The following is a 27884-nucleotide window of genomic DNA, read 5'->3' as shown; positions in this document are numbered from 1 at the left end:
AAAAAAAAAAAAAAATTCTAGAATCTTTCTTCTTTAATTGGTTCACTTAGTTTATTTTGTTAGAAATTATTATAGGAAAGTAATTTGACCAGAACTTGTTGATTGACCCTTGTGCATCTCTCCAGTACAGCAGGAGCTGATGCCGATGCAAACTTCCCTCCCTGAAGTGGGGTGTGTTTTCATATGCCTGTTGGATCACTACACACAGATTAAATTCTGTTCTGTAAACTTTCCTTACTGAATGCATTCTATTGTGTTCTAAATATTTGCATGATTGTATTTCACGGAAGATATTTATCTTAACTATGTATAACCCTTGGTTCAAGATACAGAGCACCTGTCTATCTGTACATGTCTCATAATAGAATGTCACTGCTAAATGTGTTCAAATGTAGATCAGATCGTTTTGAATTCTCATTTTTTGACTCAAAATAATTAAATATATGTTGGTTGTATAAACACACTGAATGTACACGACCAGTAACTTCAGTTCATTTCCACATAAATTGCAACCTGGATAGCCCTGTTTACCTAATAATTTTGAAGCAATAAATTAAAAAGTCTTCTTTTCTAAAACTGCCTTTAAACCAGAAGCGCCCCACATTACTCTTGGAAACAGCTGTATCCGGCAGCCTGGCACTTCCCGCTGGCAATCTCCTTTGTGGGCGTTTCCACACTGCTGCTCAGGGGCGTTCAATCATGTCCCTGTAGGCTCAACCGTTCTTGGATCCCTCTTTGGATTGGAATCAGGTTGGTGTCGCCCGCCCATTGGTACCTGCTGCCTTACATGTGATGGTGGTGTCCATCCGCATCAAAGATCCGACAGGAAATTTGAAGAGAAATTACATATGAAAGTGAAAATCCCCTTTTGGGTGGATTTATTGATTGGTGTTTTATTCCTTTACATAAACATCCTCATGAATTTTAGTTCTTGCACATTTAATCAATAAGTACAATACCAGGATTATATGCTTGGCTAGTAACAGTTATAATTTATTAATAGCAATAATGTTTGATAGTACATTTCTTGAAATGCCTAGGCTTTTTACTATAGACTTCTATATACCATATGAATGTATAGATAACATTTTTCTGTAACCATTGCTATATTTAATTCTAATATAAATGAATTTTCATATTTGTAAGTTGAGGTTAGTAATACAGTTGTATACATCTATTACAATTATGGATTTATGTCTGGTAATCCATGTTAAACATTTATTAATTAATTGACCATTAACATTAATTAATTGACCATAGTATTCTATCACTAAAATGCTACATTTTATTACTGTTTATTTTAAATCTTTGCATGGCCCTATAAAGAAGATCTCCTATCATATAAGGATTAAAATGAGGTGCATGAAGTCCGGCTAACTACCTCTATTCTAAGTCACTGTGCTCTGTCCTATTCTTCCTCTTGTCCCTGTGGTCTTCCTCTCAGTCAGAGTCATGGTGGTCACATTCACTGAGGTCATTGTCATCATCATCGTAAAGCTGTCTAACAGTTCTAGAGGGCTTACTGCTCTCAGCACTTCACCTCATTTAATCTCATAGCAACCCTGGAGAGGGATATAAAGTCCTTGTCCAGTCATGGGTAAGGTCCAGATTCAGCCCAAATTCCTTTGTTTCCTGGCTTTGCTCTGAGCCTCAGAGCAAATATATATATATATTGCAAATATATATATATATATTTGCAATATATATATATATATTGCAATATATATATGCAATATATATATATATTTTTTTTTTTGCAGTTTTTGGCCAGGGCTGGGTTTGAACCTGCCACCTCTGGCATATGGGGCCAGTGCCTCACTCTTTTGAGCCACAGGCACTGCCCTGCCTCATTGATATTTTTATCTTCTTCCTGCATATGACTTTATATTCACAGTATTATCTTTGGATATGTATTTAAACTCCGGTTGATCATGTTAACGCTTTCCATTCTTAGGGCAAATCTGACATTACCATTGTGTTACTACCTTCAGAAGAGCGGCGGTAGCTCCATGCAAAGGGCTTCTTATTGAACTGTGGGAAAGTTTTCAAGGAGTGTGGCTCACAGTCGATGTCTTTTCAGTTCACACTTTCATATAACATCATAACTTTTTATAAACATATCTAACAGTTGCTTTTGACTCTTCTTCTTGGGGATTTCATGGTAATTCTCATTTTATAATTTATCACTAGTACAGTTGTTTGCTAAATTTGTTGTATTTTTTAAAACAATTCAGATACTATTAATTTCATTTGATCTCCCATGTTGGGTTACTGTCTTAACCCAGGCCATGTTGCTGTTAATTGGTGGAAACTAAACTAGACCCAGGGTTTTGACTGCAAACTTCCTCATTTTAGTATACTCAGTGTGCTGCTACCTGCATGAAAAACTCAGAAATGAAATACATTTCCATCATTGATTTCCTTATTTAACTTAGAAAAATGACTTTTTAGGTTAAAAAAATGTAGCAGACATCCTAAATTGGGCCTATGCATGAATTATCATTTTTAAAAGGGACAGGCAGGACTATTTACTTCCCAGTGTGATCTGTGTGTTCTGAGGACACAGCTTGGCCTTGGACCCTGACTCTGCCATTTACTAGTTGTGCCGCCTTTGGGAAGTTACTGAATCTAGGGGCCCTTTATCTGTACAGTGGGCTGTTGTGGGCTGAATAAGTTGGTACACATGGAGCACCTAGCAGAGCTCGGCAATCCCTCCCTTCAAAATAACAAACCCAAAAGCAAGCAACTCTCATATGTGATTGCTTTCTTCATTATTAAAAATGTAGTTAATATTTGGTAGAGTATTGTTAAGGTCTTGGGGTATAGTATTATTTACAGCTCTGAGAATAGTAATAATTACATTTTGATATGGACCCTCATTAAGTGACAATGGAATTAACCCTTGAATTAAAGCAGCATTACCCCTCTTGAATGTCTTTGCTTGCTCTTATCTGACAACTTGTGGTTAAGTGCGTATTTGTGTGTGTTTGAAATATAGCTTCTCAGATTCTTTGAGGAGTATTTCTGAGGGCTATAGCTAATGTTTTATAGTATCTAAAATATACTGCTAGTTTTCTGTGTACAGAATGCTTATTGGGGAGGTTCAAGACTTAAGAAAAGTTTTTGGGCCTATAGTCCAAGCGCTCAGGGAGGCTGAGGCAGGCAGATCCCTTGAGCTCAGGACTTCCAGAATAGCCTGAGCAAGAGTCAGACCCCATCTCTACCAAAAATGGAAAAACTATCAGACGTTGTGGTGGGTGCCTGTAGTCCCAGCTACTCAGGAGGCTGAGGTAGGAGGATTGCCTAAACCCAGGAGTTTGAAGTTGCTGAGAGGTAGCCTGAGGCCATAGCATTCTAGCTGGGCAATAGAGTGAGACTCTGTCTCTTCCATCCCACTCCCCCAGAATGTTTTTGTTTCTTATGAATAAGGAAAAATTATCTAACCTTTGTTTCTTCATGGAGATTTTAAATAAATTCGCATTTATTTTCAAGGAACATCAGAACCATCTAGGAAAATAACAATAAATTATTAAAGGATTTATGGATATTTTAAGTGTTGGGACATTGAGAATTTGTTTTGAAAGCAAGTTGCTTTATATACTATTACAATACAATGTTTCAAATGTGAACATGGTAGAATTTATGTGGTGATTATGACCAAAAGCATTCAAAAGAAGTGTTTCAGCACATTTTTGATAAACAATGAAAGACGTTTTATTTTGGCCTAGCAATGGTTTGGTAAAAGAGCTTAAGAAATATAATTAGGAAGTGTTATCTAACACTCATTAACTTCTGAGTTTTGGAGTAAACAAATCTTATATAATCATTTTGTCTCTCTCTCTTTATTTGCTTGGGAAATTTTTGACAGATTTCAGTACCTTTGAACTACAGGTTTTCCTGTGTTGTTCATTTAGGTTAACATTCTCATTAATGGGTAAGAGAAGAGGGTGGATGGAATGCTTTCTTGAAGTCATAATTAACAATATAATCGGAATCTGTTTTCAATGATGGTAGATGTGTATTTCATTTTACATATTGTATGTATAAAAGAGTCTTTAATACTTCTTGTAGGCTTTCATTTATGTTGTCCAACATATTTTACATTTCAACTAAGATCATTTTATTGTCTTGGTTTGACACTTTGAAGGTAAAATTATCTTTGTATTGTTTATAATAAAACCACTGCCATCCATATCAGTTGGCTATTCTTTTTGGAATAATCATCTTTATATTTATTTTTAAGCATAATTATTCTTGCTAACTGATTGCATTATCTTTATTTTTATGTGACCTGCCTCACAAGTCATTAATTTTTGAGTTCCTCTCTTTATCATATAAAATATATTTTCTATTTAAATATTACTTGTAGGGTGACACCTGTGGCTCAGTGAGTAGGGCACCGGCCCCATATACCAAGGGTGGTGGGTTCAAACCCAGCCCCGCCCAAACTGCAACAACAACAACAAAAATAGCCAGGCATTGTGGCAGGTGCCTATAGTCCCAGCTACTCGGGAGGCTGACGCAAGAGAATTGCCTAGACCCAAGAGCTGGCGGTTGCTGTGAGCTGTGACACCATGATACTCAACCAAGGGTGACAGAGTGAGGCCCTGTCTCTAAAAATATATATATATAATAATAATTAAAAAATAAATATTACTTGTATTTTCTTAATCCTAGTGACTTCAAAATAAAAAACCTCTCTGTTCTATCAATTACTAATTTTGTCACTTATTAGTTTGGGAAATGCATGCTTATTTAGAAAATTATCTAATATGATTTTATTTGTGAACACATTAATTTCTGTAGTTTTTTTTTTGAAACTGAGTCTTACTCTGTTGCCTTGTTAGAGTGCTATGGTATCATAGCTCACAGCAACCTTAAACTCTTGAGCAGGAGCAGTCCTTCTACCTCAGCCTCCTGAGTAGCTGGGGTTTCAGCTATGACACCCCGTTAGTTTTTCTATTTTTAGTAGAGATGGGTCTCACTGTTGCTCATGCTGATCTCAAATTCTTAAGCTCAGGCAGTCTACCCTCTTGGTCCTCCCAGAGTGCTCCCACTGCACCTGGCCTTGTTTTCTTATTTTTTGTTAAGGCTATGATCTCAAGGAGATAGTAGGTGTTGGGTGATGGAAAGAGCAAAGCATGAAAGTCACCAGGTGTGCGTCCTAATTGTGCATGTCAGCTCCTTTGCCACACTTTTTTGAGAAAGTTAAGGTCACTTATCTCCTCTGAGCCTCAGCTCCTTCCTCTCAGGTGAGCTGATAGCGCCTAGACTGCGTGTTTGCACATGCATGGAAGCTATTGCAGAAACACGAAAATGCTGTGGAAACTGGAAAGCATCATGTTATTTCTTTTTTAAATTATAAATTTTACTTTATGGAGAAATACGAGGCATATAAATCATCCCTAACTAAAACCATGTCATGGTGAATTTGAGTGGTATTCCCTTTGGTTCCTATATGTGTGTGTGTCAGAATACAAAAATAAATGTGTATAGACAGAATATGTCGTGTATGATCTTTTTGTCCTTTTAAAATCTATCAGTCTTCTGTCCTTTTAAAATCTGACCAGTCTTCTGTACTTCCACTCAATGTGTAACATTCTATAATTGTGTCATTGCTGTTGGACATTTGCATTGTTCCCAGTTTTTAGTTGGAATATAGCCTTTTTACCACCATTCCAGATTGTTTTTCCAACAATTAGAATTTCTAACCAGTTCAGAGTGACTATTGAAGATGGTCATTTGCTTGCTCAGGATTTGGTGCTTTATCCAATTCGGAAAGCAGTTATAAAATGTTTATGAGCTGAGTGTGGTATGACCATGTTTGCAGGAAGATCGTGTGATAGTGGTATGTGAACAGGTCGCAGGGAGGTAACCTTGAAGCAGTAGCCCTCCGACATAATGGATTGAACTAGTTTAATTAAAATATGAACAGAATAGTAAAATCTTGATAAGAGAAAAATTGTGAAGAAGCCATTGATGACTTATGAAAAAGAAGACAAAATTACTAAATTGGGAAAGTGGTACAATTGATAGAATTCGGAAATTCTGCAGGAGATCATTAGTGAGGCGTGATGATGACTGAGTGTTGGACATGTTTTAAGGTATTGTTGGTTCAGACAGGAAGAAGGGCTCTAGAAAGGCCCACGGTGGGTACATATATCTCAGAGTCACCCGCTAGGAGGTTATGCTTAAAGCCCAGGAAGTAAATTATATTCCACACCTTTGAAATAATAATGTGTGTGAATAAAAATATGACCCTTAGAGGATGAGAAGAAGAATGTGAATTGGCAGGAGCAGGAGGAGGAAGTTATCTGAAACGCTTTACAAGAATCAGCAGCCAAGTCACTGGAGAGTGTAAGAAAGAAAGAAATTAGCACATCTGTGTGAGAGGGTCATGGCAATAATTGTTTGAGTAAAATTCTCCTTGAACAGATACAATGTATTTATTTACAGAAATATGTTTGTAAATTTATTATCTAATATTTCAGAATAGAGTATTGTTGTAATGAGCACTCTTTTCTAAACCCGCCCATTGCAGTTGAGCTTCTCTGTGTAATTTCTTCTTTGCTGCCCACCACATAGCTGTTCATTTTCTGATTTCCTAGCTTTGTGCATTGAAAGGGCTTCGACTCTGGGATACTTGAATAGTGGTGATCACAGTCAGCACCCAGGCCTTACTGTGTAAATACCACTACCTCCTCTGAGGAGCCAGTGCTGATCCCAGCTCTGCTGCAGGGACACTGACTGGTGAGCCTGGGACATGAGGCTGTGCTAGGAGGTGAGGAGGAGCCCAGACCCTGAGGAGAGTCACATCGGAAAGACAGAGCAGCCAGCTTTAAAGAGTTTCCAACACCCAATTTTGGGATAGTTTGAGAATTTGGAGGCACGATTATGGTAATTTGTTATAAAATGTGACGTAAAAATGAAAATCCAAGAGTGCATGTAAAGTGCTCATGAGAGTGAGAGAGCATGAGGCAGACAGGCGGGGAGTGGTCAGGGGCTCTGTGGAGGAATGCCGGTAACACGTGTCCGGGAGAAGGAACCAGTAATCGAGTGAGCCAAGATTGGTTAAGGGGTACCCAAGTCACTGGGGCAAGGCTGTTAGGGCATAGGATATTCACATAATACCAAAATGTTACCCACAGATTACTTAATTAAGAATTGCATTGTTTTTATCTTGGTGCTATGCAATTGGAAGTACCTAACATATGTAGGTGGTGTTTTTCCCAGGAATATTTAAATCAAAATCATGAGGAAACAATCAGTTACACCTAGAATGTGTGACATTGTGGTGAGTGTGCTTGCTTAGAATTTGTGTCATTGTACAAATAACAAGGCAGGAGGACAGTTCCAGATAGATCAAGTTGAAGAAGGAGACGGAGCAAGTGCACCGTCGTGTCTCGGGAAGACCTGGTTTAGACAGAGAGTCAATACTAATTTTTTAAAGAGTAATCTTGTGCAGGGGTAGAAGAATATCTTTCTTTGGTGATGGGTGCTGAAGTCTTAGGGGAAAAATACTGTCTCAGTAACTTACTTTCAGATGACATGATAAAAAGAAAAAAAGTACATACATTCCTACTGGGAGAGAGGGAGAGGTGTAACAAGAAAATGTCACAAAACATTAACAGTGAATCTGCATGAAGAATATCCACGTATTTTATGGATTGCCTTTTCAACTTGTCTAAATCTTAATGTTTTCAAAGTAAAAAATTAAGAGACAGTGAACAAAAATAAAGTTAAATGAAAGAATAAACCCTAACCATAAAAATTAAGTAAGAAAATCTTTTAAAGTTTCTTCATTTTTTGTCCATTTATCAACACTTTGTAAATTAGGCATTAATCCTTTCTGCTTACTAGGATTTTTAGTGAAAAGTTACTATTTTTTCCACCTGCTCCTTCCCCACCCATCTTCTGACCTGCTCAGAAGTTAGCACAGTATTTGTCAGAGTGTCCTGGCCAAACTGTGTTGGATAAAATGTGTAGATCAAAGCTTAACTGCATTACATACATGCCATCCGGTATTTATTCAAATTATTTTTGACTATTTCTTGGACTGAATGGATGCTCTTGTAACCAAATATCTGATCATGTCAAGTGCAAGTGCAGTTAGTGGTAATCTGATCAGATGTCATCACACAGTCTCTTCCTTATTTGTCACTTCCCACAAATACATTGTCTTACAGTCACCAAGCTGACATGAAGGTGTCATCAGGCCTGTGTTCCCTTAGGAGGTTTAGGGTAGATCTCTTTCCTGGTTCATTCCACTTTCCTGAGAGCACCAACATTCTTGTTTGTGACCTGTTTCTGTCTTGTTGGCCACACCCAGCCTCTCTCTGCTTTATTGGCTTGTCTCTTTGACTCACTCATTCCTTGTCTTCCTCTTCACTTCCTGAAGGATCCTTGTGATCACAGTGAATCTGCCCAGAAAATCTGATGACCTTTCTACATTGAAGTCTGGTGATAAACAACCTTCCCTTAGTTTGGAGCCCGTACTCCCTTTGCAGTGTAACCAAACAAAGATTTCTTTGAATAGGGTGTACATATCCTTCAGGGACCTTTGTTGCTGTCTCATCCCCAGGAAATACGTGCACTGGTTATAATATGAAAAGCTACATTTCATCTATTTAAGTATGCCATTAAAGTTGAAATTAACATGTGAAACTATAGCATGAAAACCTTATTTGAGGTCATTTCAGAATGGTAATACTTTTTGATAATAAAAAAGATAATTAAACAAAATAGCAAAAATGTTCTGTACATTTTTAATGATAAATGATGTTTTTTCCAAAAGTCAAATCACATTATTTATATTTTTATGTATTTTGACCTTAAATGGTTTATAATCATTCTTTGGAGAATTATTTAATGTTGTGTTTATGCTTTGTATTTTAGCTACATAGGATTTATCATACGAATATACTGTCCTGCTTATGAATATGCATCCATATACACACAGATAGAAAATGATGAACTGTAGTTGTTTGCTCTGATTTTGTACTCAAAATTAGAAGATAATTGATATTCTTAAAGCAGGGAAACCTTTCACACTCCAGAGCATGGTGATGAGAATTTTTAGTATATCATCAGCCCTATTTTTAAATGTGTATTTTGTTTCTTACTGCGTAATGATGACATTATCTGCTTAGGATCTTGTCCATAACCTTGGAGTAAAACCCTTTGGATATAGAGACTTTGTTTGACTTATCCTGGTACCATTAGTTCCTATTTCAGTGCTTGTTACGTGCCTGTGGTACAAAAGTTAGCATTGATGGTTCCTGTGCAGGTTTTGTCTATTCCAACATAGCTCTTTGACAGAACCTTTACCTTTTAACTTGTGTCTTATTTCTCCTATAATATTTACTGCTAAAAGAGTTATTTATTGAATGATGATGTAACAGACACTGTGCTAAAAATAGTACATGTTCATTATCTCTTTTTTTATAACTTTCTGAGGTAAGTATTACTGTAAATTACAAAGCAGGGGATTAGTGTGATTTGACTGACTTTGTGCAGGCTTACCCACGTGGTGGCCAGTAGACTCAGCACCTCATCTCAGCTCTGACTACAGTCTGTACCGTTAGTTATTTACAGTTCTTTAGCACATTTATAACATATAAATCAAATCCTACGTATGTCTCTATTGCATAATTCTCAGACTCTACACCAGCATTAACATGGTCTGAACGTTTTGTCCTTCCAGAGTTCACATATTGATACCTAATCAACGTGAAATAGTATTAAGAGGTAAGGCCTTCAGGGGTTTATTTTGGAAGGGCAGAGCCCTCCTGAATGGATTAATGTCCTTATGTAAGAGACTTGAGGGAGTCTGTTTGCTCCTTATACCATGAGATAACACACAGAAGAGTCGGAGCCTGGATCCTTGCCCCCCTAGCCTCCAGAAAGGTGGGCCACTAATTTCTATCTCTTTGACATTACCCATTCTATGACATTGGGTTATAGTAGTGAAAGCTGACATTTTCCAGTTGTGTCTTGAAGACACAGTTCTAGCAGAAGCATGTGTGTTTGCTATGTCAAACACATCCAGTGGCCCAGCAGAGTCAGAAAGTGTCATGCACATCTCCTGCCCCTTTCTTGGGAGTCACGGTGCTCACGAGCCTACACATGATGGAGAAGTCTATAACATTTTACTCTTTTAACCTACTTTTGTCCAAACTTATTTGGATTTCCGTTCCACTCCTTATTTTGTACCACGTGTATTAACTAACGTCCTGCAGAACAGTCGTCTATAGGATAACCGTGTGGCACAGGAGAAGCACAGTCTGTGCAAACCTGACCTTTGGCCCCTGCATTTAGCACTCTGACCTACATGGTGGGTGTGACTGGAGAGATGGCCATGTGTCATGGCTCTGGATTTTGGTTGCTTTTCTCATCTCTTTCTCTGTGTGTGTGGTATTTTACAGTTGGCCCTTGAACAACATGGGGGTTGAGGTGTCAACTCTGTGCACATCTGAAAATCTGTGTATACCTTTTGATTTCCTCTAAGTTAACTACTAACATCCCACTGTTGACTGTCAGCCTTACTTATAAACAGTTGATTAACACATGTATTTGGCGTACTGTATGTACTGAATGCTATATTGTCACAATGAAGCTAGCTAGAGAAAGGAAATGTTGTTAGGAGGGGAAAATGCATTTGCCCCTCACTGCGTGGCAGGGCACCGTCATAAAGGTCTCCATCCTTGCTGTCTGCACGTTGAGGGAGCCGAGGGGGAGGAGGAAGCCAGGAGTTTGTTTTCCTGTGTCAGTTTGGCAGAGGTGGAAAGAAATCCCGGTATCAGTGGACCTGTGTGGTTCAAACTTGTGTTATTCACAGGTCACTCTATGGACAAGTTAGAGCATCTTTCATGACTTTCAAATTTAAATAACTTTACTATGATAAAACCTAATGGCCTGGAAGATTTTTTTTTTCTGTATGATACACAGTATACAAAAATTATTTTGAAATACTAAGTTAATAAGGATTAGTTTTGAAACTAGAAAGTAGAAATCTGTACCTAGGATATAAATGTTACCACCCTATTGCTCTTTCGACACTAAAACCAATTTTAAGTGATGCTGTATCAGGCAATTATAGATAATTTTCAAGTTATCCAAACACATTTTTAAAATATTCTTTGTTAGTTATCTGTGTTCTTGCGGGATGGGCAGCCCCAGTGCGGTGGCTCTCGCTTTGCCAGTGGAGTCAGCCTCCCGTTTGACTTGCCTCTGGGTGTTCAGAGCCTTTCTCAGTGAGTGTGTCCCAAACTGATCTCCTTCAAACCAACTCAGTTTTTCCCAGGCCCATAACTGGCATTTTTTTCAATCTCTTTTGTTCAGACTCCAGGTCTATTGCATATGGAACTTAGCTTTAATTACAAACATACTTCCCAGCTTTGGCCAGTTGTCTATTTCACTGCTAGTATTTTTGGTCTAGGTCTCTGTCATCTTTGTCTGGATTATTGTAAGAGACTGTTAATTGATAACTATCTCTCACCTTCCCCCAATTATCATGACCAGAGCAGTCTGTTAATCTGTGTGTCAGACAAGTCACTCTCTGTTCAGATGCCTGAAGTGGCCTTTCTGCTCACTCGGAATGAAAACTAAGCTGTCGTGGCCTAGGTTGTTACTGTCCACCTGAGTCACCTGCCCCAGCCTCCTCCTGCGGCTCTGCTCATCCTGCTGTGCTACTATTTCACAGCTGGAAGAGCAGGCAGGCCCCTGAGTTTACACCTACAGGTGTCTGTGGTTCCCGGTCCCCTACTGGGCTTACCGCTCCCAGCAAATCGTGTGCCTGATACTTTCACCCCCTTACCTGCAAGTCACATTTTCGAGCCACCCCAATGTAGAATTTCACCCCCTCAGTGATATTTTAATATCCTTCTTTACTTAATTTTTTTCCCCTAACCCTTTAATGTTGGTTAGAGTGCTATTTGTTTTACTTTGTTTTCCCCTTGTTATCTGTCTCCCTCACTAGTTTTAACACTTTCTGAGGGCAGAGACTTTTACTTGTTTTGTTCACCTGCACACTACTGCTCCCTAGAACTATTCCTTGCATAATAATAGATCCTTAGTCAATATGTGAGTTAAGTGCAGGCCTGAGCGATTAGTAGTATCAGTGCAGAGCGAGTCCGGGCTTAGTGCCACTTTACCCTGTCAGCCAGCAGCAGGGCAGAGACTGAAAGCTCTGAAGGCCTGACTTCCTCAGTGTGACTCCACCAAAAGGGCAGAACCCTCCTCCCCGCCCCACCCAGCCCCGACAGCCCATAGGAAGTGAGGAATCAATGTGTTCAGACGGGGAATGAAAATAGAAAGGAAGGAGTATTTATTGGGCTCAAGGCTTTTCTATTGATTAGCTTTTCAGATTGAGGATTTTTTTTTCTTCTAGTATCTACACTATAATTTTTTAAAGAAAATTATCTTTAAAATGTTAAAGCAATAATTTTTACATGCAGTAAAAGAATTGACGTTCAGTAATCGCATGTTGCTGGCAATATTACTTTCAGTATAGGTTGCTAATTTCATGTTAGGCAGTTGTGTTTGGTTTATATGTTTTGGCTGCCGTTGATATGGAGACAGTTATATTACTTGCACTGTAAGCCAAATTTAAAAAATCGGTACTTACTTCAAGTCCAATTATGGATGAATAAATATTAATAGTTTGTATTTGTATATAATCAAGCTATGTTTATAAGCTTTTCCCATTTTTTTATAATAAAAAAAATTCTTCTTCTAAATGTTCAGCAACAGAAACATGCAGCAGATGTCCAGGTGTTCCAGCAGGCGGCCACTTCCCTCCTCATCTACCTCAGTTTGTTCCCTGTGTGATGTAACATTTTTGCTTCAGTTCTTCAAACTTAAACATTTTAATTAATAAAAATATTTTTTCTATTAAAAACTGCACTGTGGTTTCTAAGTTCAGGTCTCTGAAATTATACTTGGTCGTGTAAATAAGCTGTGCTTTGCAACTTTGGGTTTTTAACCTTTGCTCTTTGCTATTAGCTTTATGCTTTTTTAATTATAGGGAAATGGAGGACAGTGGGGAAGTTACGACTCAAATGGACCGTTGTTATTACTGTATTCTTTCTGTAAGGAAATGAAAAATGTTATTTATTTTGTTCAAATCAACCAGAAACAAATATAGAATATCTTGTGGTTATTTTTTGCTCAGCATTTAGTATTATCCCAGTTTGATACTTTATATGTGATAATTGCCTTTCTGTTTCACGTGATTGGTGGTGTGACCAGTCATTTATAGTTGCAAAGCAGGCATCGTCCATAGTTGTCCTTACCCTGTGTATAACAGAAGGAACGTTGTTTTCAGTGTAGATAAGTGCTTTATTTGAATAATGAAGTCACAGCGATTTTGGCCTTGAAACTGAGGTTCCATAACACTGTGTGAAAAACTAAAAATAATACACAAGAATAGAACAGCATTCACATTCTTAGAAATTATTTTGTTCTTGGCTTTTGTCACAGGTCTCTTCTGTGAGGCTACAATACTTTACATTCTTACATTGCCCATTTGTGCAAACATGTCCAGATGAATTCACTGTTTAATGTTAAGAATCTTATAACATGCCAATTTGATTTGTAGCCCTTCATATCATAGAATGCTAATTAAAATCATATTTTTGCATATGTCATGCCTTTCATGTACATATGCAAATAGATTCTGTTGCCTTTCAGCTATTAGTAATTAACTTTATGAAGGACAGCTGTAATACATAATTAACAAAAATGTTTGCAAGCCCTTTTACACTGAAAGTTATAACAGTAAAATTTCTTTTCCACTTATTAAGAGAGCCATTTTTAGTTCAGTGCTTCTGAATGAGATCTAAATTGTTTTAAATAATCCCATGATGTAATTGAATTGATGTTGCCCCGTGTTCAGTGGGGAGTGGTGCTCACGTACTGCCTGCTGAGCCCTGTCCACTTCATATTTATGTCAACACAATTGAATTTAGTCAGCTGATTTGTGTGTAAAGTAAGATACTATGTCAGGTAATACTTTTTGTTTGCTTTTTGTGTGTGTGATCTTCAGATACTGCAAGCATTTATACTATTTTTGAAAACCTGTTAAAAAAACCCCAACAAATTATTACTATGTTTTTAAGGAAGCTTTGTCAAAGCTATTCATTTTCTTTTTTATAGTCCTTTAAATATTTAATAAAATGACATTTTCTCAAATTTATTTCATGATTGAAGTGTGAGATCAGCCAGGGGCACTGGGTGTTAGACTCAGTGTTGCTTTATCTGTCTAACTAACTGCGGTGAAGACAGTGACTAAAGAACCATCATTATTGTTTTGATCTTTGGTCACTGTTAGTCTACCCAAGTCAAAACCGAGCCCCCCGGTGTAGATGCAGTTATTTCTTCTGCTTTGCGTCATCACAGGGTATTCAGTCCTGTCTGCAATCTTTTGTTTAGCGAGAGTGGCATTATGATGCCACATGTGCATTTTACTGTCAGATCTGGTACATTTCCTGTTAGATACATGTTTATTACCCTTACATACTTTTTGTGCAAATTTCTATCAGAGAGTCAAGTTTTAGTTCTATAATTACTTTTATTTATTTTTTAGGGTTGCCTTTGTAATGAAGAAGCACTTAAATACTCACCTACTAGGCAAACATGGAGTTGGCACCCCAAAAGAAAGGTAATTTTTATTTATTTTATTTCATCTAAAATATGATTACATTTTCATTTTTGGCTTTAATGACATGACCTGTAGAATTTTTATCAAATCAGATCATGATTTTTGCATTTGTGGTATCCTCTGATTGAATATCAGATTTTATGACATCCTTCTGCAGAAATTTAATATCATATTTTAATTAAAAGAATTCTAATCTAGTAATTTTTGAAAGGATTTGGGGGACTTTAAATTTTTAAAACAACCTTGTAACAGTAGAAGAGTTAAAATGGGAGAAATTGACTTCTTGAATGCATTAGAATGCACTAAAACAAATATCTAAAACTAAATTTTGGGGATTTTTCTTCCCCTCTATTTTTACTTTGAGGCTTTCAAATAATATTTTTGGCTTTTTACTATAGACTTACACATTCTAATATCAAAAAAAGTATATCTTGTGTCATCATTTAAATAATACTGCAGTTGCCATTTCATGAAAAATAACACTACAATTATTATGTCGTCAGCTGCCAGGTTTTCTTTTTTCTTGCTTCTGTATCATAATTAGCTTCATCACTTAGACTTAATTATATTAGGTGCACTGAAACATAGCAATGTCAGTTACCAGGTGAGCATGGCTACTTCTGAAATTTTAAATCTGTAAAATGCGCAGCTCACTCAGAGTTAGTTTAAGCACTGTCACCTTCCTTAAAGACAGGTTAGATTTGTGGTTCTCCTCAAGTCCTTCTGGATAGTATGAAATGTTTTATAGATATTCCCAGAAACTTTAGTTTTTTTTTAATAGCATTTTAAAGGAAGCTTTAAAATGTCAACAATGATGCAATATTTTGTATTACTCTTAAGCCTGAGGCCTCTTCAGCTATATTTGCAAATGTTTAATTGTCTTTAAAAATGTTTTTTAATTGCTCTTACCAGAGTTTTCTCTGTTGAGGAATTTAAGTTTTCTACTGGAGGCATATTATTTTCCTTAACTTGGCAGTCCAAACATTAACTAACTGTGTCAAATAATGGGATGTTGGCTATGCCTCTGTTTACCCATACTTTTGGTTTCCTGTACTTTTACCAGTAACATTGTACTTAATGATTGCCGTCAAAATGTAGGTATTGTCTATGCCATGGTCCATTTCTCTTGAAATGAAAAGCATTCTGTTCTTTTTAAAATAATAATTTGATACTTGCCAACGTTGTGTTTCATACGTGTTAAGTAGAAACAAAACATATTTTTAATTATATTCCTGTTGGTTTCACATAATTATTCCAGTTTTATAGATCTAAGGATTGAAAGTCATGAAATTTCAATAATTTATTCAATATTTCAACAGTAAATGATGGAACTGTTATTTTTCTGATTCTAATCTCAAATAAATTTGAACAAAAACAATCTGGATCAGATAAATAAAAGCAAAAACATTTCCCAGTTATTCTTTTAAATAGCATTCATTTTGAAATCAAATAAGTCATTTTGCCTTTTATTTAGGAATTTAAAAAATTTGAAGATATGTTTCATATCAGTGCAAAATCACCTTTCTCTATGTATTTATCTGTTAAGCTCCTTAAAATACTAAATACCCTCTATATCTTATGAATTTGAAAATCACAGGTTTACTCTTAGGCATTTTTTTTTTGCCCCCTCTATGCATTTCTTTCACTCATTTCATTTTCAAATACATAAAGGGAGACTCAAAAGGAGGCAAGTGAAACATTTTCTTTGTGCCCTCTGTGACATGGCAAGCTTTTCTCATACAGTAGTGTTATTTTTGTCCAAAAATCAGTTTAAAAAATCTCAAATAGGAAAATGCAACCATCTTCTGGATTATTATGTTCAAGCATTCCAAGTTGCTATGTTCATCTAAACCAAATTTCTTTAATTGAATTATTTCTCCTGTTAAAAAACCCTCTATGTGAGGCTCTCACTTACTGCATAGAAATACTGAATTAGAATACCAGGACTTCAGCAGCGGCATAATTTTCAATATACTCATAGGTGGAGAAGACCAAGATTGAAGTGGCATAAAGTAGCATAACAAATACCAAGGCTCCTCTCCCATTTGCCTCTCCTGCTTGGTTTTAATAAGCAAAGAAGCCCTTTATCAGCATGCTGAACCATCGGTCAGGGCGTTACTGTTCTCTACATTAAGTAAAACATTTTTCTTACCTATTTAAAAAATTAATGCCTTGGCTATTCTTTTGCAAGCTTGCTATATTTTAATTTCTCTAGGACAATATAATCAGTTTTTTTAATGTTTTGAATTTGATTTTGTTCTCTAATGCATTGCATATTATTAGCAAATAGTAATAGAAGTTAGCTAAATAGGCTGTGACAATTAAATTAATAATGCATTTTGCTTGCAAGTATTTAGGCTTTGTGCTTTGACTGATATATGCAAAAATGATAATTTATTAAAAATAAATTCATATACTTGTACTATAATGTTTGATGAACCACTAAATTTTGTTGGTGTGACTATCATTAGAAACAGAAAACTAAATAATTCCAAATATTTTCTTTGAGACTCTATGAATGCCTGAGTGATGGCTTGTGTAAGAACATGCTATTTTTATACCAAGTTTGCATTAAATTATTTTAAGATAGTATATTACAGTTATTTCTAAAGCCTTATACACTTAAATACAAACAACTAAATATAACCACGTTCAATTCACATTCTAAAATAATAAAGTCCAATTAATTTGCAAGTTCATTGTAAAGTATTCCCTATTTTAAATGAGTAATTCTCTTTTATTATAAGTAAGCCAAAGTATCTATATAACTCTTTGAATTTGCTAATAGTAATCTAGCGAATGAGCTTATCCACAATTATCACAATTGGAACAGCCATGCTAAGTATATCTTCTGTGAAAGCCAGGTGCATATTACAATGGAAATGGATGGCATTTTGTAGTTCAGTGCCTGGAAATCAGCTGGGCTTTGAATGACTGTGTAAATAGGAGGAGGAGGAAATGATTCTCTTAGATTTTCTCATCTGATACATTGCTTTTGCAGTGTCGGGGATACCATTAGGACATATCTGTACTGGCAACGTCTCCCAAAGGCTGATACACTCAGAAAACCACTTTGCCAGTAACAGATTTTAAATTAGATGAGTGCATCATGAAGTATAAGTGTTAAGTAATTTTAGAAACAAGGAAATAAATGTACCTGTGTTTTTACTAGTGAATGTCCAGATCAAAGCATTTTTGGAGGGGTCTATAAAGGTTCTTATTCCCAGGCAGCCTGTTACTGTGAGCAGAGCTGTTGGGTGTTTAGGCCTCTGGGACCTGCTCAGGGCTAGTCACTATTTTTGCCTAGGTGGTATGAGATTTCTCCCAGGCCCCTTTAGGATTACTGAGCTCTGAAATTTGTGCTGACCTCTCCCCTTTTATCAGACATTTGGGATTTGGGGTTAACTATCTTTCTTTTAACAGTATCTTTGATCTTATTGATAAATAAAATCTTTCCCCCACCTAATCTCCTTGTGGAAAGGAAACCCTGGCAGCGCTGCCACTTGTTCAGATTTGTTTTAAGCTACTATTATAGCACATGCCTGTGTAAGTCTCCTTCCTTTTCTCTCTTTTTTCAAAAAGGTTAAAATTGCATAGAAGCATCGTTGCTTTTTGTTTTTCAAGTTTAGATACAGGCTTCATCATGGAACATGAAAACATCCCAAACACGAACATTCTGGGAAAGCACATGTCCATGGACGTGGACATGGACGTGCACAGTTGTTTTTGAACCTCAATCAAGGTTACTTTGAGAGAAATAATCCACTTAAAGAAATCCTGAATAATGTGGTATATAATAAGAATAAAGTTTATCTTGTCAGGAGAGATTCTGTTCTCAGCGTTTGATTTGACTCCTGTGAAGGCACACTTGTCACTTGAGTGTCCATTTGAAGAAATAACTTACCTTCATCTGAGTTGCTCTTGTTGCATGTATTTTATTTTTTAAAGGATAAAAAGTTTTCCTCACTATTTCATAGTGAGTTTCTGTTAGGTAAATACTGCTTTTCATTTTATCATTGACGTGAAACAGGGGAGTGTCATGGTTGCTCTGAGATACTTAGTTCCCCCTGATAGGCCCCTGCGGCGTCTTTCTGGAGTGCACTTTGTAGGACTTTTCAGTTGCTGTGTGTCCCCATCACCAGCCACAGCTTCAACTTACTCTTCCACTCTCATTTCTTCCCTTCTGTCCATATTACCTATCTTTTTCCTTTCATTTTTTTCCCCGTGAGAGCCAATTTAGGAAAAATAACTATCTATGGGCTCCTTTCCATTTAAAAAAGAATAAATAAAAGAAGGAGAAAGATTTGTCTTATAAATTCCCCAAACAACTGATGCTGGTGTGACTGTGGAGAGAAAGGAACTCTAGCACACTGTTGATGGGACTGCAGGCTAGTACTACCCCCATGGAAAACTGTATGGAGATACCTCAATGAACTGTAAGACCCACCATTGGATCCCATACTCCCACTGCTGGATGTATACGCAAAGGAAAAGGGTCGTTTTATAAAAAAGACACCTGCACTCAATTGTTTATAGCAGTGCAGTTCATAATTGTAAAGACATGGAGACAACCCACTGCCCTCCCATAGCCACACGGATTGATACAATGCAGTGTGTGCATACTGTGGGGTATACTGTGCCGTGAAAGAGTCTCGTATCTTTTTGGACAACCTGGAGAGAACTAGAAACCATTCCGCTAAGTCAGGGGTCCTCAAACTTTTTAAACAGGGGGCCAGTTCACTGTCCCTCAGACTGTTGGAGGGCTGGACTGTGGGCCCCGGGACGAGTCGGCTGCTAAGCAGGACAGGCAGCAGCGGCAAAAACACCTGGCGGGCCAGATAAATGTCCTCGGCCAGCCGCATGTGGCCTGCGGGCCGTAGTTTGAGGATGCCTGCCCTAAGTGAAATATCACAAGAATAGAGAATCAAACATAAGTCCTCAATACCAAATTGGAACTATCAGTCACCACTTAAGTGCACGTATGGAAATAAATCTCAATGAAATCAAGCTGGGGGAGGAGGGGAGAAGAGAGGATGGGCAAATTCACTCTTGTTGGGTACAGTACACGTTATGTGCGTGAAGGGTATAACTTTCACACAATCTGTACAAAAACAAAGTATTTAAAACATGTACTCCCTATTATTCTGAAATAAAACAATCTTTATACAAGAAATAACACAGGCTAAATTGGAGGGAAAACATGTCAATTCTTTCCTTTTTTTTTTTTTTTGCTTATTTTAATGAGTGGAGAGGTTGTTATATTTTAATGAATTAATATTGCTTTTGCATGCACTGGTAATTCTCTTTCCTCCATTTTTTCCCAATTTCTCCTTCTGTAAATAGTTAAATATAAATAATATCTTATAACCATGTGACATGGTTTTATTATGAAAAAGTAGGAGGTAATTTAATTAGGGAGATGGCCCTGCTAGGGAATCCTTTCAACATGGAAAGGTAGATAGGAGTCCTATCAATTCATCTAAAACCAGGGTTATTATTTCTAGAAAATTTATTTATATGTTTTACTAGCTTAAATCAATAATTTATTAAAGGATATAGGGAGGTAACTATACATTTTCCACCAAAGTTACTTCCCTGGATCTAGCAAGCATTTGTAAATTACATTGGTAATTTGCATATTTTATGATTGCTTTGTCACCAAAGTCTCATTACTGATAGGGGTAGTTTCTGTCTTCTGTTTTTAAGTTTCCTGGGATAAAGTTTACAAAAGTAAGTGTGGTGTAGAACTTTGTGATTATGGGTGGTTCCCATGGTTTGTCTGCTGGGGAGTGGAGAGCCAGCGCTTCAGCTGCTGTCCTCCCTGGCTCCTCACCTCTCGCCAGACAGCGTCCGTCATGCTCCTGTATCAGTTGAGCAGTAACAGCTACATGGAATATCTGGATGCCATGGATTTGTCAGATAATTTGCTTTGATGCCCAGGATACATACTGTTTCCATTCTTTTCTTTTTTTAATTTTAATTTCAAATTAATGTGAGGTACAAATTTTTAGGTTATGTTGTTCTCACTTTCAAGGTAAAGTTCAAGTTGTAGAAGCGCCCTCACCCGGGGCAGCTGAACACCCTGGCACTGTGCATGTTCGGTGGGATCCTGCCAGCCACCCTCCCTCCCTCTCTACTCTCCCTTTTCTCTCTTCTCTCCTCCCTTTGCTATATTTGTGTTTTATTGTTCATGTGGACCTGTAATTATTTATATATTGGTTTCATATTAATATTGAGTGTATTGGATTTTTTTTCCATTCTTAAGATAGTTTACTGAGAAGAATATGTTTCAGCTCCATCCAGGTAAACACAACAGATGTACAGTCTCCATCTTTACTGATGGCTGAATAGTACCCTATGGTGTATACACGCCTCAGTTTCATTAATCCATTCATGGGTCGATGGGTGTTGTTTCCATTTATTTCTTAACGTGGGTTCAGTTTTATCCTTTAGTTAGTCCCATTGCCGGGGAGCTGCTTTCCTTCACTGCCTTGTTCTTGGTTTTTTCCTTCATTAAAATTGACTTTACTGTTTTTACACACAATTATGACCATGATTTACATTTAAGAATATTTTAAGTTGTAACCTTATAAACTTCATGTCTTTATTACAAGATGGTATTTAGGATGCTGTTCATGAAAATATGTCATATCTTTCTGATAAGACTCAGGAGAGTGATTTCTGTCTGGTCTTTATTCCAGGAAAAGTTGTGCTTTTCTGTTTAAATTTGTCATTTTAGTCATTGGTACTAGTGAATCATGTATATAATTGAGTTTTCCTCTTTATGTTTACTGCTGGGAAGCTCAGGGCCAAAATCGTGATCCATCTCTAGCAAGCAGGATGGACTTCAGGGAGTGAGTTTTATTTACTACAGTTATTTCCAGTTTTATCTTTTTTGCCCTATGGGGAAGTCCCATTTTATGTCAGCAGTATATTTTAACAACCTCACATAAATCAAAGCTTACATAATTCAAAGGCAGTTTTACAATAGGAATTTTTTTAAAGTCAAGTCAGTATTTTTCTGGAAGTACGTATGTCTTTAGCCATTTGGTTTGTGGCATTATGTTGGTCATTGTACAGCCCTATTTCAGATATTTTTTGATTGTCTTTGCCATCTTGTATGAAAATTTTGTGCATTTCTATATAGCACTTCAATAATGTGTTTTACTTCTCAAAATTACTGTAATTTTAAAGAATGAATATTCCTAAAGTTTGCGGATTGAACACAGGTAATAAGTGCTCTCCAGAGAAAGAAGGGAGGAGCCTTGTTTTTTCTATCAGAGTACTTGCTCTTTAGCTGTATCAAAAATGCTACTTCTTTTAGTGTATTTTGGTGATATTGAAAAAATTCTTGTTTACTACCCCCCCCCTTTTTTTGTAGATACAGTCTCACTTTTTCACCCCTGATAGAGTGCCACAGTACTGTAGCTCACAACAACCTCAACTCTTAGGCTCAACTGATCCTCTTGTCTCAGTTTTTCATTTTTAGTAGAGACAGGGTCTCACTCTTGCTTAGGCTGATGTCAAACTCCTAAGCTCAAGTGAACTGCCTGCCTCAGCAACCACCACGCCTGGCCCTGTTTACTACTTCAAAAGAAATTCTTGGCCAGGCGCAGTGGCTCACTATAATCTCAGCATTCTGGGAGGCCAAGGAAGGTGGATTGCTTGAGCTCAGGAGTATAAGACTAGCCTAAGCTAAAGTGAGACTCTGTCCCTACTAAAAATAGAAAAAACTAGCTGGCTATAATGGCAGATACCTATAGTCCCAGCTACTTTGGATACTGAGGCAAGAGGATGTTTGAACCCAAAGGTTTGAGGTTGTCATGAGCTATAATGAATTCATGGCACTCTACCCAGGGCAACAGAGGGAGATTCTTCTAAAATAATAATAATAAATAAATAAATCTCATTTTAGAGATAGTGAGATTTTAAATGTTAGTAGCGTATGTCACAATATAGAGATTTTTTTCTGTGTATTCTGTAAATAACATGGATGTTGTAAGATTCTTATTTTTGGATAATATTGGTTATTATATATTTATTCATAATATGTGAACTTTTTATAAGAGGAAATAGTCCTGCTTAAGGTGTTTTGTGGGGGATGGCAATGTGGGCATCTTGTTTATTCACTAATTTATTCTTTCCATAAACATTGGTTCCAGCAACTAACTACTATGTTCCAAAACTTAAATGGCACATAATATTTGAAGATGGCACAGCCTGTGTCCTCACTACTTAGATTTGGGGTTAATGGGCAAAGGGTAAGGGCAGAGAGAAGACACACATACAGAAGAAGGGGTTTTGTGAGGGGTAAGGCAGATGAAAACAAAACACAGTGCTATCCAGGGTGTGTTTGGGAGAGGGCTGGTGCTCAGTGGTCAGGGCGCATCGGTTGGGGAGCGTAGTCTAAGGGAAAGAATGTTGATCCCAGGGATATGTGTGTGTGTGTGTGTGTGTGTGTGTGTGTGTGTGTGTTTCTCGGAAATGGAAACCAATGAGAATATTTTGTTTAGGTGAGAGTGAGCCGGGTTGGAACCTGCATAGATGATCTGCCCCTCTGCACGCAGAGGTAGCCAGGGAGGGTGAGGACACTGGGGGAACTGGAACTCTGACCACGTGGAGAGTTTGGGGACACATGTAGGCTGGCGGGTTAGCCTCGTTTCTGGGACCTTTGCTATTGAACTCCCCCTCCATTTCCTGGGTTACTACCTAGTTCCTTCTCTCCCCTGGCCACTAGTTCAGTTTCTTTTTCCTCAAATTCACGTTGCAGATCCAGCCTGTGTGTAAGCCTTTTAATCATCTGTTTTATTTTGTCAGATAATTTTTTTCCCTTATTTTCCTATCAGCCTTCTCCTTTCCCTTTATTCTGTGTTTGTTCTCCCTGTCCTCCATGTGTTCATCCAGAGTTTCCCCTGTCCAGCTTACCAGTCCAAATCGTATAGTTAAGTCCCCAGCGGAGACTTCTGTCTTCTCTTGAGTCCTTATTCCTGTTTATTCTGCCTCTGATTGATCTTCTTGCTCGTGTCACATTCCTACGGAACATTATAGAGAATAAAGGGTAAATAAATGAATGTTGTTTAAATTAGAAATTCCTTTATCCAGTCACTTCTGATTCCCAAGAAAGAAATTCCAAAGACTATAATAATACTGCATGCGTTATAATGATGTCATCCAGTGCTAGTTCAATGAGTGATTAGACCAGGAGCTCATGACTTAGTACTCTGATAATCCTAACTGCAGTGATAATTACCTTATTCTATTGCTGCCTCTTTGATAAGTACACAGATACAGGATAAAATTGAATTTTGTAGACATACTGAGGTATACCTTTTCTAATATGGTTGTTCCAGTTGCTTTGTGTATATACATTGTTGTTTGGTGTGACAGATACATTTTTTAAGGATTTTTTCCCCCTGCTACCATGGATTCTAGTAGTTCACTCATGTTTGAGGTATATGAATATCTGCTGTTTTTAGTTTTTTAAGAATATAGGTGTTTTCCCCCAGCTGGCATCTAGAATATTTTTGGCCATTCTCTTCTTTTATGTCACTTAAATTACTTTTAGAACATTGGGGCTTATACATCTGGACTCTGACTAAAATATGCCTTAAGCTCTTATCTTTAATTCCCAGTCAGTGCCAGAATTAAAGAGAACAAAGGCCTATATGTTCACTGCAGCCTTCAATTATGCTTAATTACCAACTTTGATACAGTTTCATTATACAGCACTGACTTTTTGTGAGCAGTTCTTTATATTCATGATGTCTTGGTAGTTGCTTATAAAAAGTCCAAATTAAAAATTTTCCTAAGGTATTTTCAGGAAATAGAACCTTTCTAAAGTCATTTTTGTCAAGTTGCTTCAAGACAATTTGATCTCCCATTTTAACATATGAGAAACAAGATGTTTGTATTTCATTATATTACAGTGCTATGATAGGAAAAATGAAGTGTTTTCTGACCTCCATGACTGATAAATCGTGGGTTTAGAACAAAGGGCTTCTCCATTGACACTGCTGTTTTCTCACCTGGTACTCGTGAGAGCAGACAAGCAGCTGTTGCTATTCTGTGTGAGACTTCTCCATCTTGAGGTCGTCCTCAGGTTTTACAAAAAGTCTGTCTGAGATTTCTGTTATGTGCCTTCAAAAGAGTCGTCACACTGATATTTGCTAAGGTATTAGCACCTCCTCAGGTGAAGCATATAAAATTGACCTTTTAGCAGGTTAAAAACAGTCAAATGTTGTTAATCTCATATCAGTCAACCTAATTTTATTTAGAAATATTTCTAGCATATAGGGTCAATGTAAAGATCTGCTCTTCATGGAAACAACCATTTCTATTGAGTTTTAACTTACTCCTGCTTTTTCCTGTTTTGTAAGCAGTGCTTGCCTAGAGAGCATGGTGTGGTAATGTAGACGCAGGTGGGTCAGAGAGAAGATGCCTCAGCAGACACTGTCGTCTTTTCACTCACTGCCCTGCTGAAAGCCACATGTCCAGTAGGTGAGGCTGATTCAGCGTGTATTTTCTTTGCAAGGCTCAGATTTTATCTCACTCTGTTACACTTTCCCTGGATTTCCATTCTAAATAATCACTTCTTACTACTTAGGATATTCATTCTTGTTCTCCTTTTAAAAGGGCCCCTGCCATTTTAGGACTAGATAGTTAATTTCTTGAGGCCCTGATCCTCAGCTTTTCCTCCTTAGCTGAGCTTTTTTTCTTAAAAAAAGGTTGATTGATTTAAGATATTAAAATCTTCATTGTGCTTTTTCTTTTGCAAGATGGATTTTTACTTATATCATCTAATTCATGATTTACAGACACAGTACATAAAAGGTATTTCAAACTAGCATAGTTTCACATAACTTTGTATGCTATTGCTACCTAATGAGTTCACCCCACGTGCGTGGTCCTTGGAGTGACAGTGGCCTTCTCATGTGTGGTGCTGAGGCCAGCAGTTTTTTGGAGACAGTTTTTGGTGAAGCTGACATGAATTTATTGTTGTAAAAGTACATAAAAAGGTACAGCATTTTATAATTTTAAAAGTATTCATTTTTAGATGAAAACGTTCTAGAAGTTTTTAGTTGCTAAAGTCTAAATAATACTGGTTTCCCTTTTTCATGTTAATCTGGTAAATTAAAGAACTATGGGAAACAGCAAATTCAGCAGAATATGCATATGAATTTTTTTTTAAATTAGACCAAATTTTCTTTGAAGTTAATTAAAATGATATTTCCCCTTTCATCCTCATAGTACCTTGTAGTGTTCAGAATGTCTTTTTCTCACTTTATATGTATAATTATGTAATATGGATGTGCCATATATTTTTGGCAACTAGGTAATAGCAGACTTATTTCTGAATAATGACTCTTAAAATTTATGCTGTTGCCTTTAAAAAAATCTTATATTGTTAATATGATAATAAGATTTTGAAGAGTAGGAAAAATTTTAAATGACCCCAGTGACCCCAGTGCTTATTAATTTGCTATTAGTACCCATGATAACAGTATATGAAAGTACTGCAGTGTCAATGTGCTTGAGAGATACGATATGAAAATATTGTCATTATTTAGTTTCGAACTAATTTCTTTATTTCTGATTTTCTTAGCATTAACTCTGTTCCTGTTAGATTAGATAAAAACAAATTTAAAGCAGTTTACATGGAACATAACCGTGTAAAACCGGGCAGTTCTGCTTGAAGCTGGAAGAAGGTTCCAAGACTGAGATGATTGTGGAGTTCTCCTTTTCCCACTGCAGCTACAGTCTTCATCAGATTAAAGAAAATTTCTCTTGCACAACCTCCTCTTTTATTTGTACAGTAAGCTATTGATGTTTTCAGATTTGAAACTCATAATATTGTTGATACTGACATGCATGTTTTAAGTTTTTGTGGAAGTTCAGGTTTGAGTCAGGCATGTTCCGAGTTCTTCATCAGAGCTTTTAACATAGCTGGCGAGGAAACCTGTGTGCAAATCTTAGCATTGTCTTAATTGGGCTGTTTGTCTTGTGTATGTAATATGACTGAAGTGATTAAAAACAAAACGTTTTATTCAAAAAAATCCAACTGCTGGAGTTGATGTTAAAAAGAAAGAAAGAAAGAAAGAAAGAAAGAAAGAAATCTAAGGATGTAATTGTTGTTAGCTGAAAGTACAAAGTTGGGATAAATTAAAATCTGGAACGTAATGTTCTAGTTTTATGGTCTGGTGGAATGAATAAATACAAACAAGGCAGTTTTGTGCCTTGAGGAGAGACCATTATTTTTTACATTAAAATGACCTGTACCGTGTGCATAATATGTAAACAAAGAAAAGGTGAATTTGAAATTTTTATTTAGTCCTCTAGCTAGTACAAAAACTATCCCAATAAGCAAAGGAAAATTTATTATTATTCTTATTATTTTTTAGAGACAGAATCTCACTTTCTCGACCTTGGTAGAGTGCTGTGGCGTCACAGCTTACAGCAACCTCCGACTCCTGGGCTTAGGTGATTCTCTTGCCTCAGACTGCCGAGTAGCTGGGATTACAGGCACCTGCTGCACTGACTTTCTATTTTTTGTTGCAGTTTGACTGGGCTGAGTTAGAACCCACCACCCTTGGTATATGAGGCCAGTGCCTTATCCACTGAGCTATAGGTGCCACCGAGGAGAAAACTATTGAATTTGAAAAGATGATTCTCTTGTTGGGTAACATTATGAATGGAAAAAGTCTGATTTTCAACAAAAATGGTATTTGTTAAGGTATCATTATTCTTTATGGTAAAAACTTATTGAAATATCAGTGGCAAAATTGCTTGAGTGGCTGTTTAACTCACTTTTATGACGAGAAGAATGTGATTTGGTATTTTATTTTGCAAAGTGTTTTTCTTTGTACAATGTAAAGTTGACAGTGGAGAGAACATCAGCTGACCATGTTGTTGGGAAGCATTTCTTCAAGGAGGGGGATGTGAGTCGGCACATTTTTCACCCTAGAGGAGATTCACCCTTATGCACAGGAAGAAATGCCAACACCAGGCACCAGCTCCACCCCACTCATTAGGAATATTTGATCAGGCTCAGCGTTGTTTGAGAAAGAAATCTTGATTAGCTCTGTCTTAGGCAACTGAGTCATTTTAAGGAAAGATGACAGCTGCCAGTTGTGACTTTCAGTTAGAGATGACTTTCTCCTACCTTCTACTTAAGGTAGAAGTTTAAAAGCTAGTTTATCTCTGATCTGCTTTACAATTGTTTTCTCTC

General features: G+C 37.0%; 1 protein-coding gene across 1 annotated transcript in view; it reads left to right on the top strand.

Moving 5' to 3' along the window:
- ZNF407 (zinc finger protein 407) overlaps positions 1–27884 on the top strand; it is a 431185-nt gene that overhangs the window by 151812 nt on the left and 251489 nt on the right. The window contains exon 4 of the mRNA XM_003788395.3: positions 14585–14659. Coding sequence (XP_003788443.1) covers positions 14585–14659 — 75 coding nt within the window. The remainder of the gene's footprint in view (positions 1–14584; positions 14660–27884) is intronic.

The sequence above is a fragment of the Otolemur garnettii genome, unplaced genomic scaffold, assembly GCF_000181295.1.
Source record: "Otolemur garnettii isolate 467f Iridium unplaced genomic scaffold, OtoGar3 scaffold00027, whole genome shotgun sequence".
NCBI lineage: Eukaryota > Metazoa > Chordata > Mammalia > Primates > Galagidae > Otolemur > Otolemur garnettii.
The sequence above is the reverse complement of the archived record's forward strand: the minus strand, read 5'-3'. Positions and strand labels throughout refer to the sequence as shown.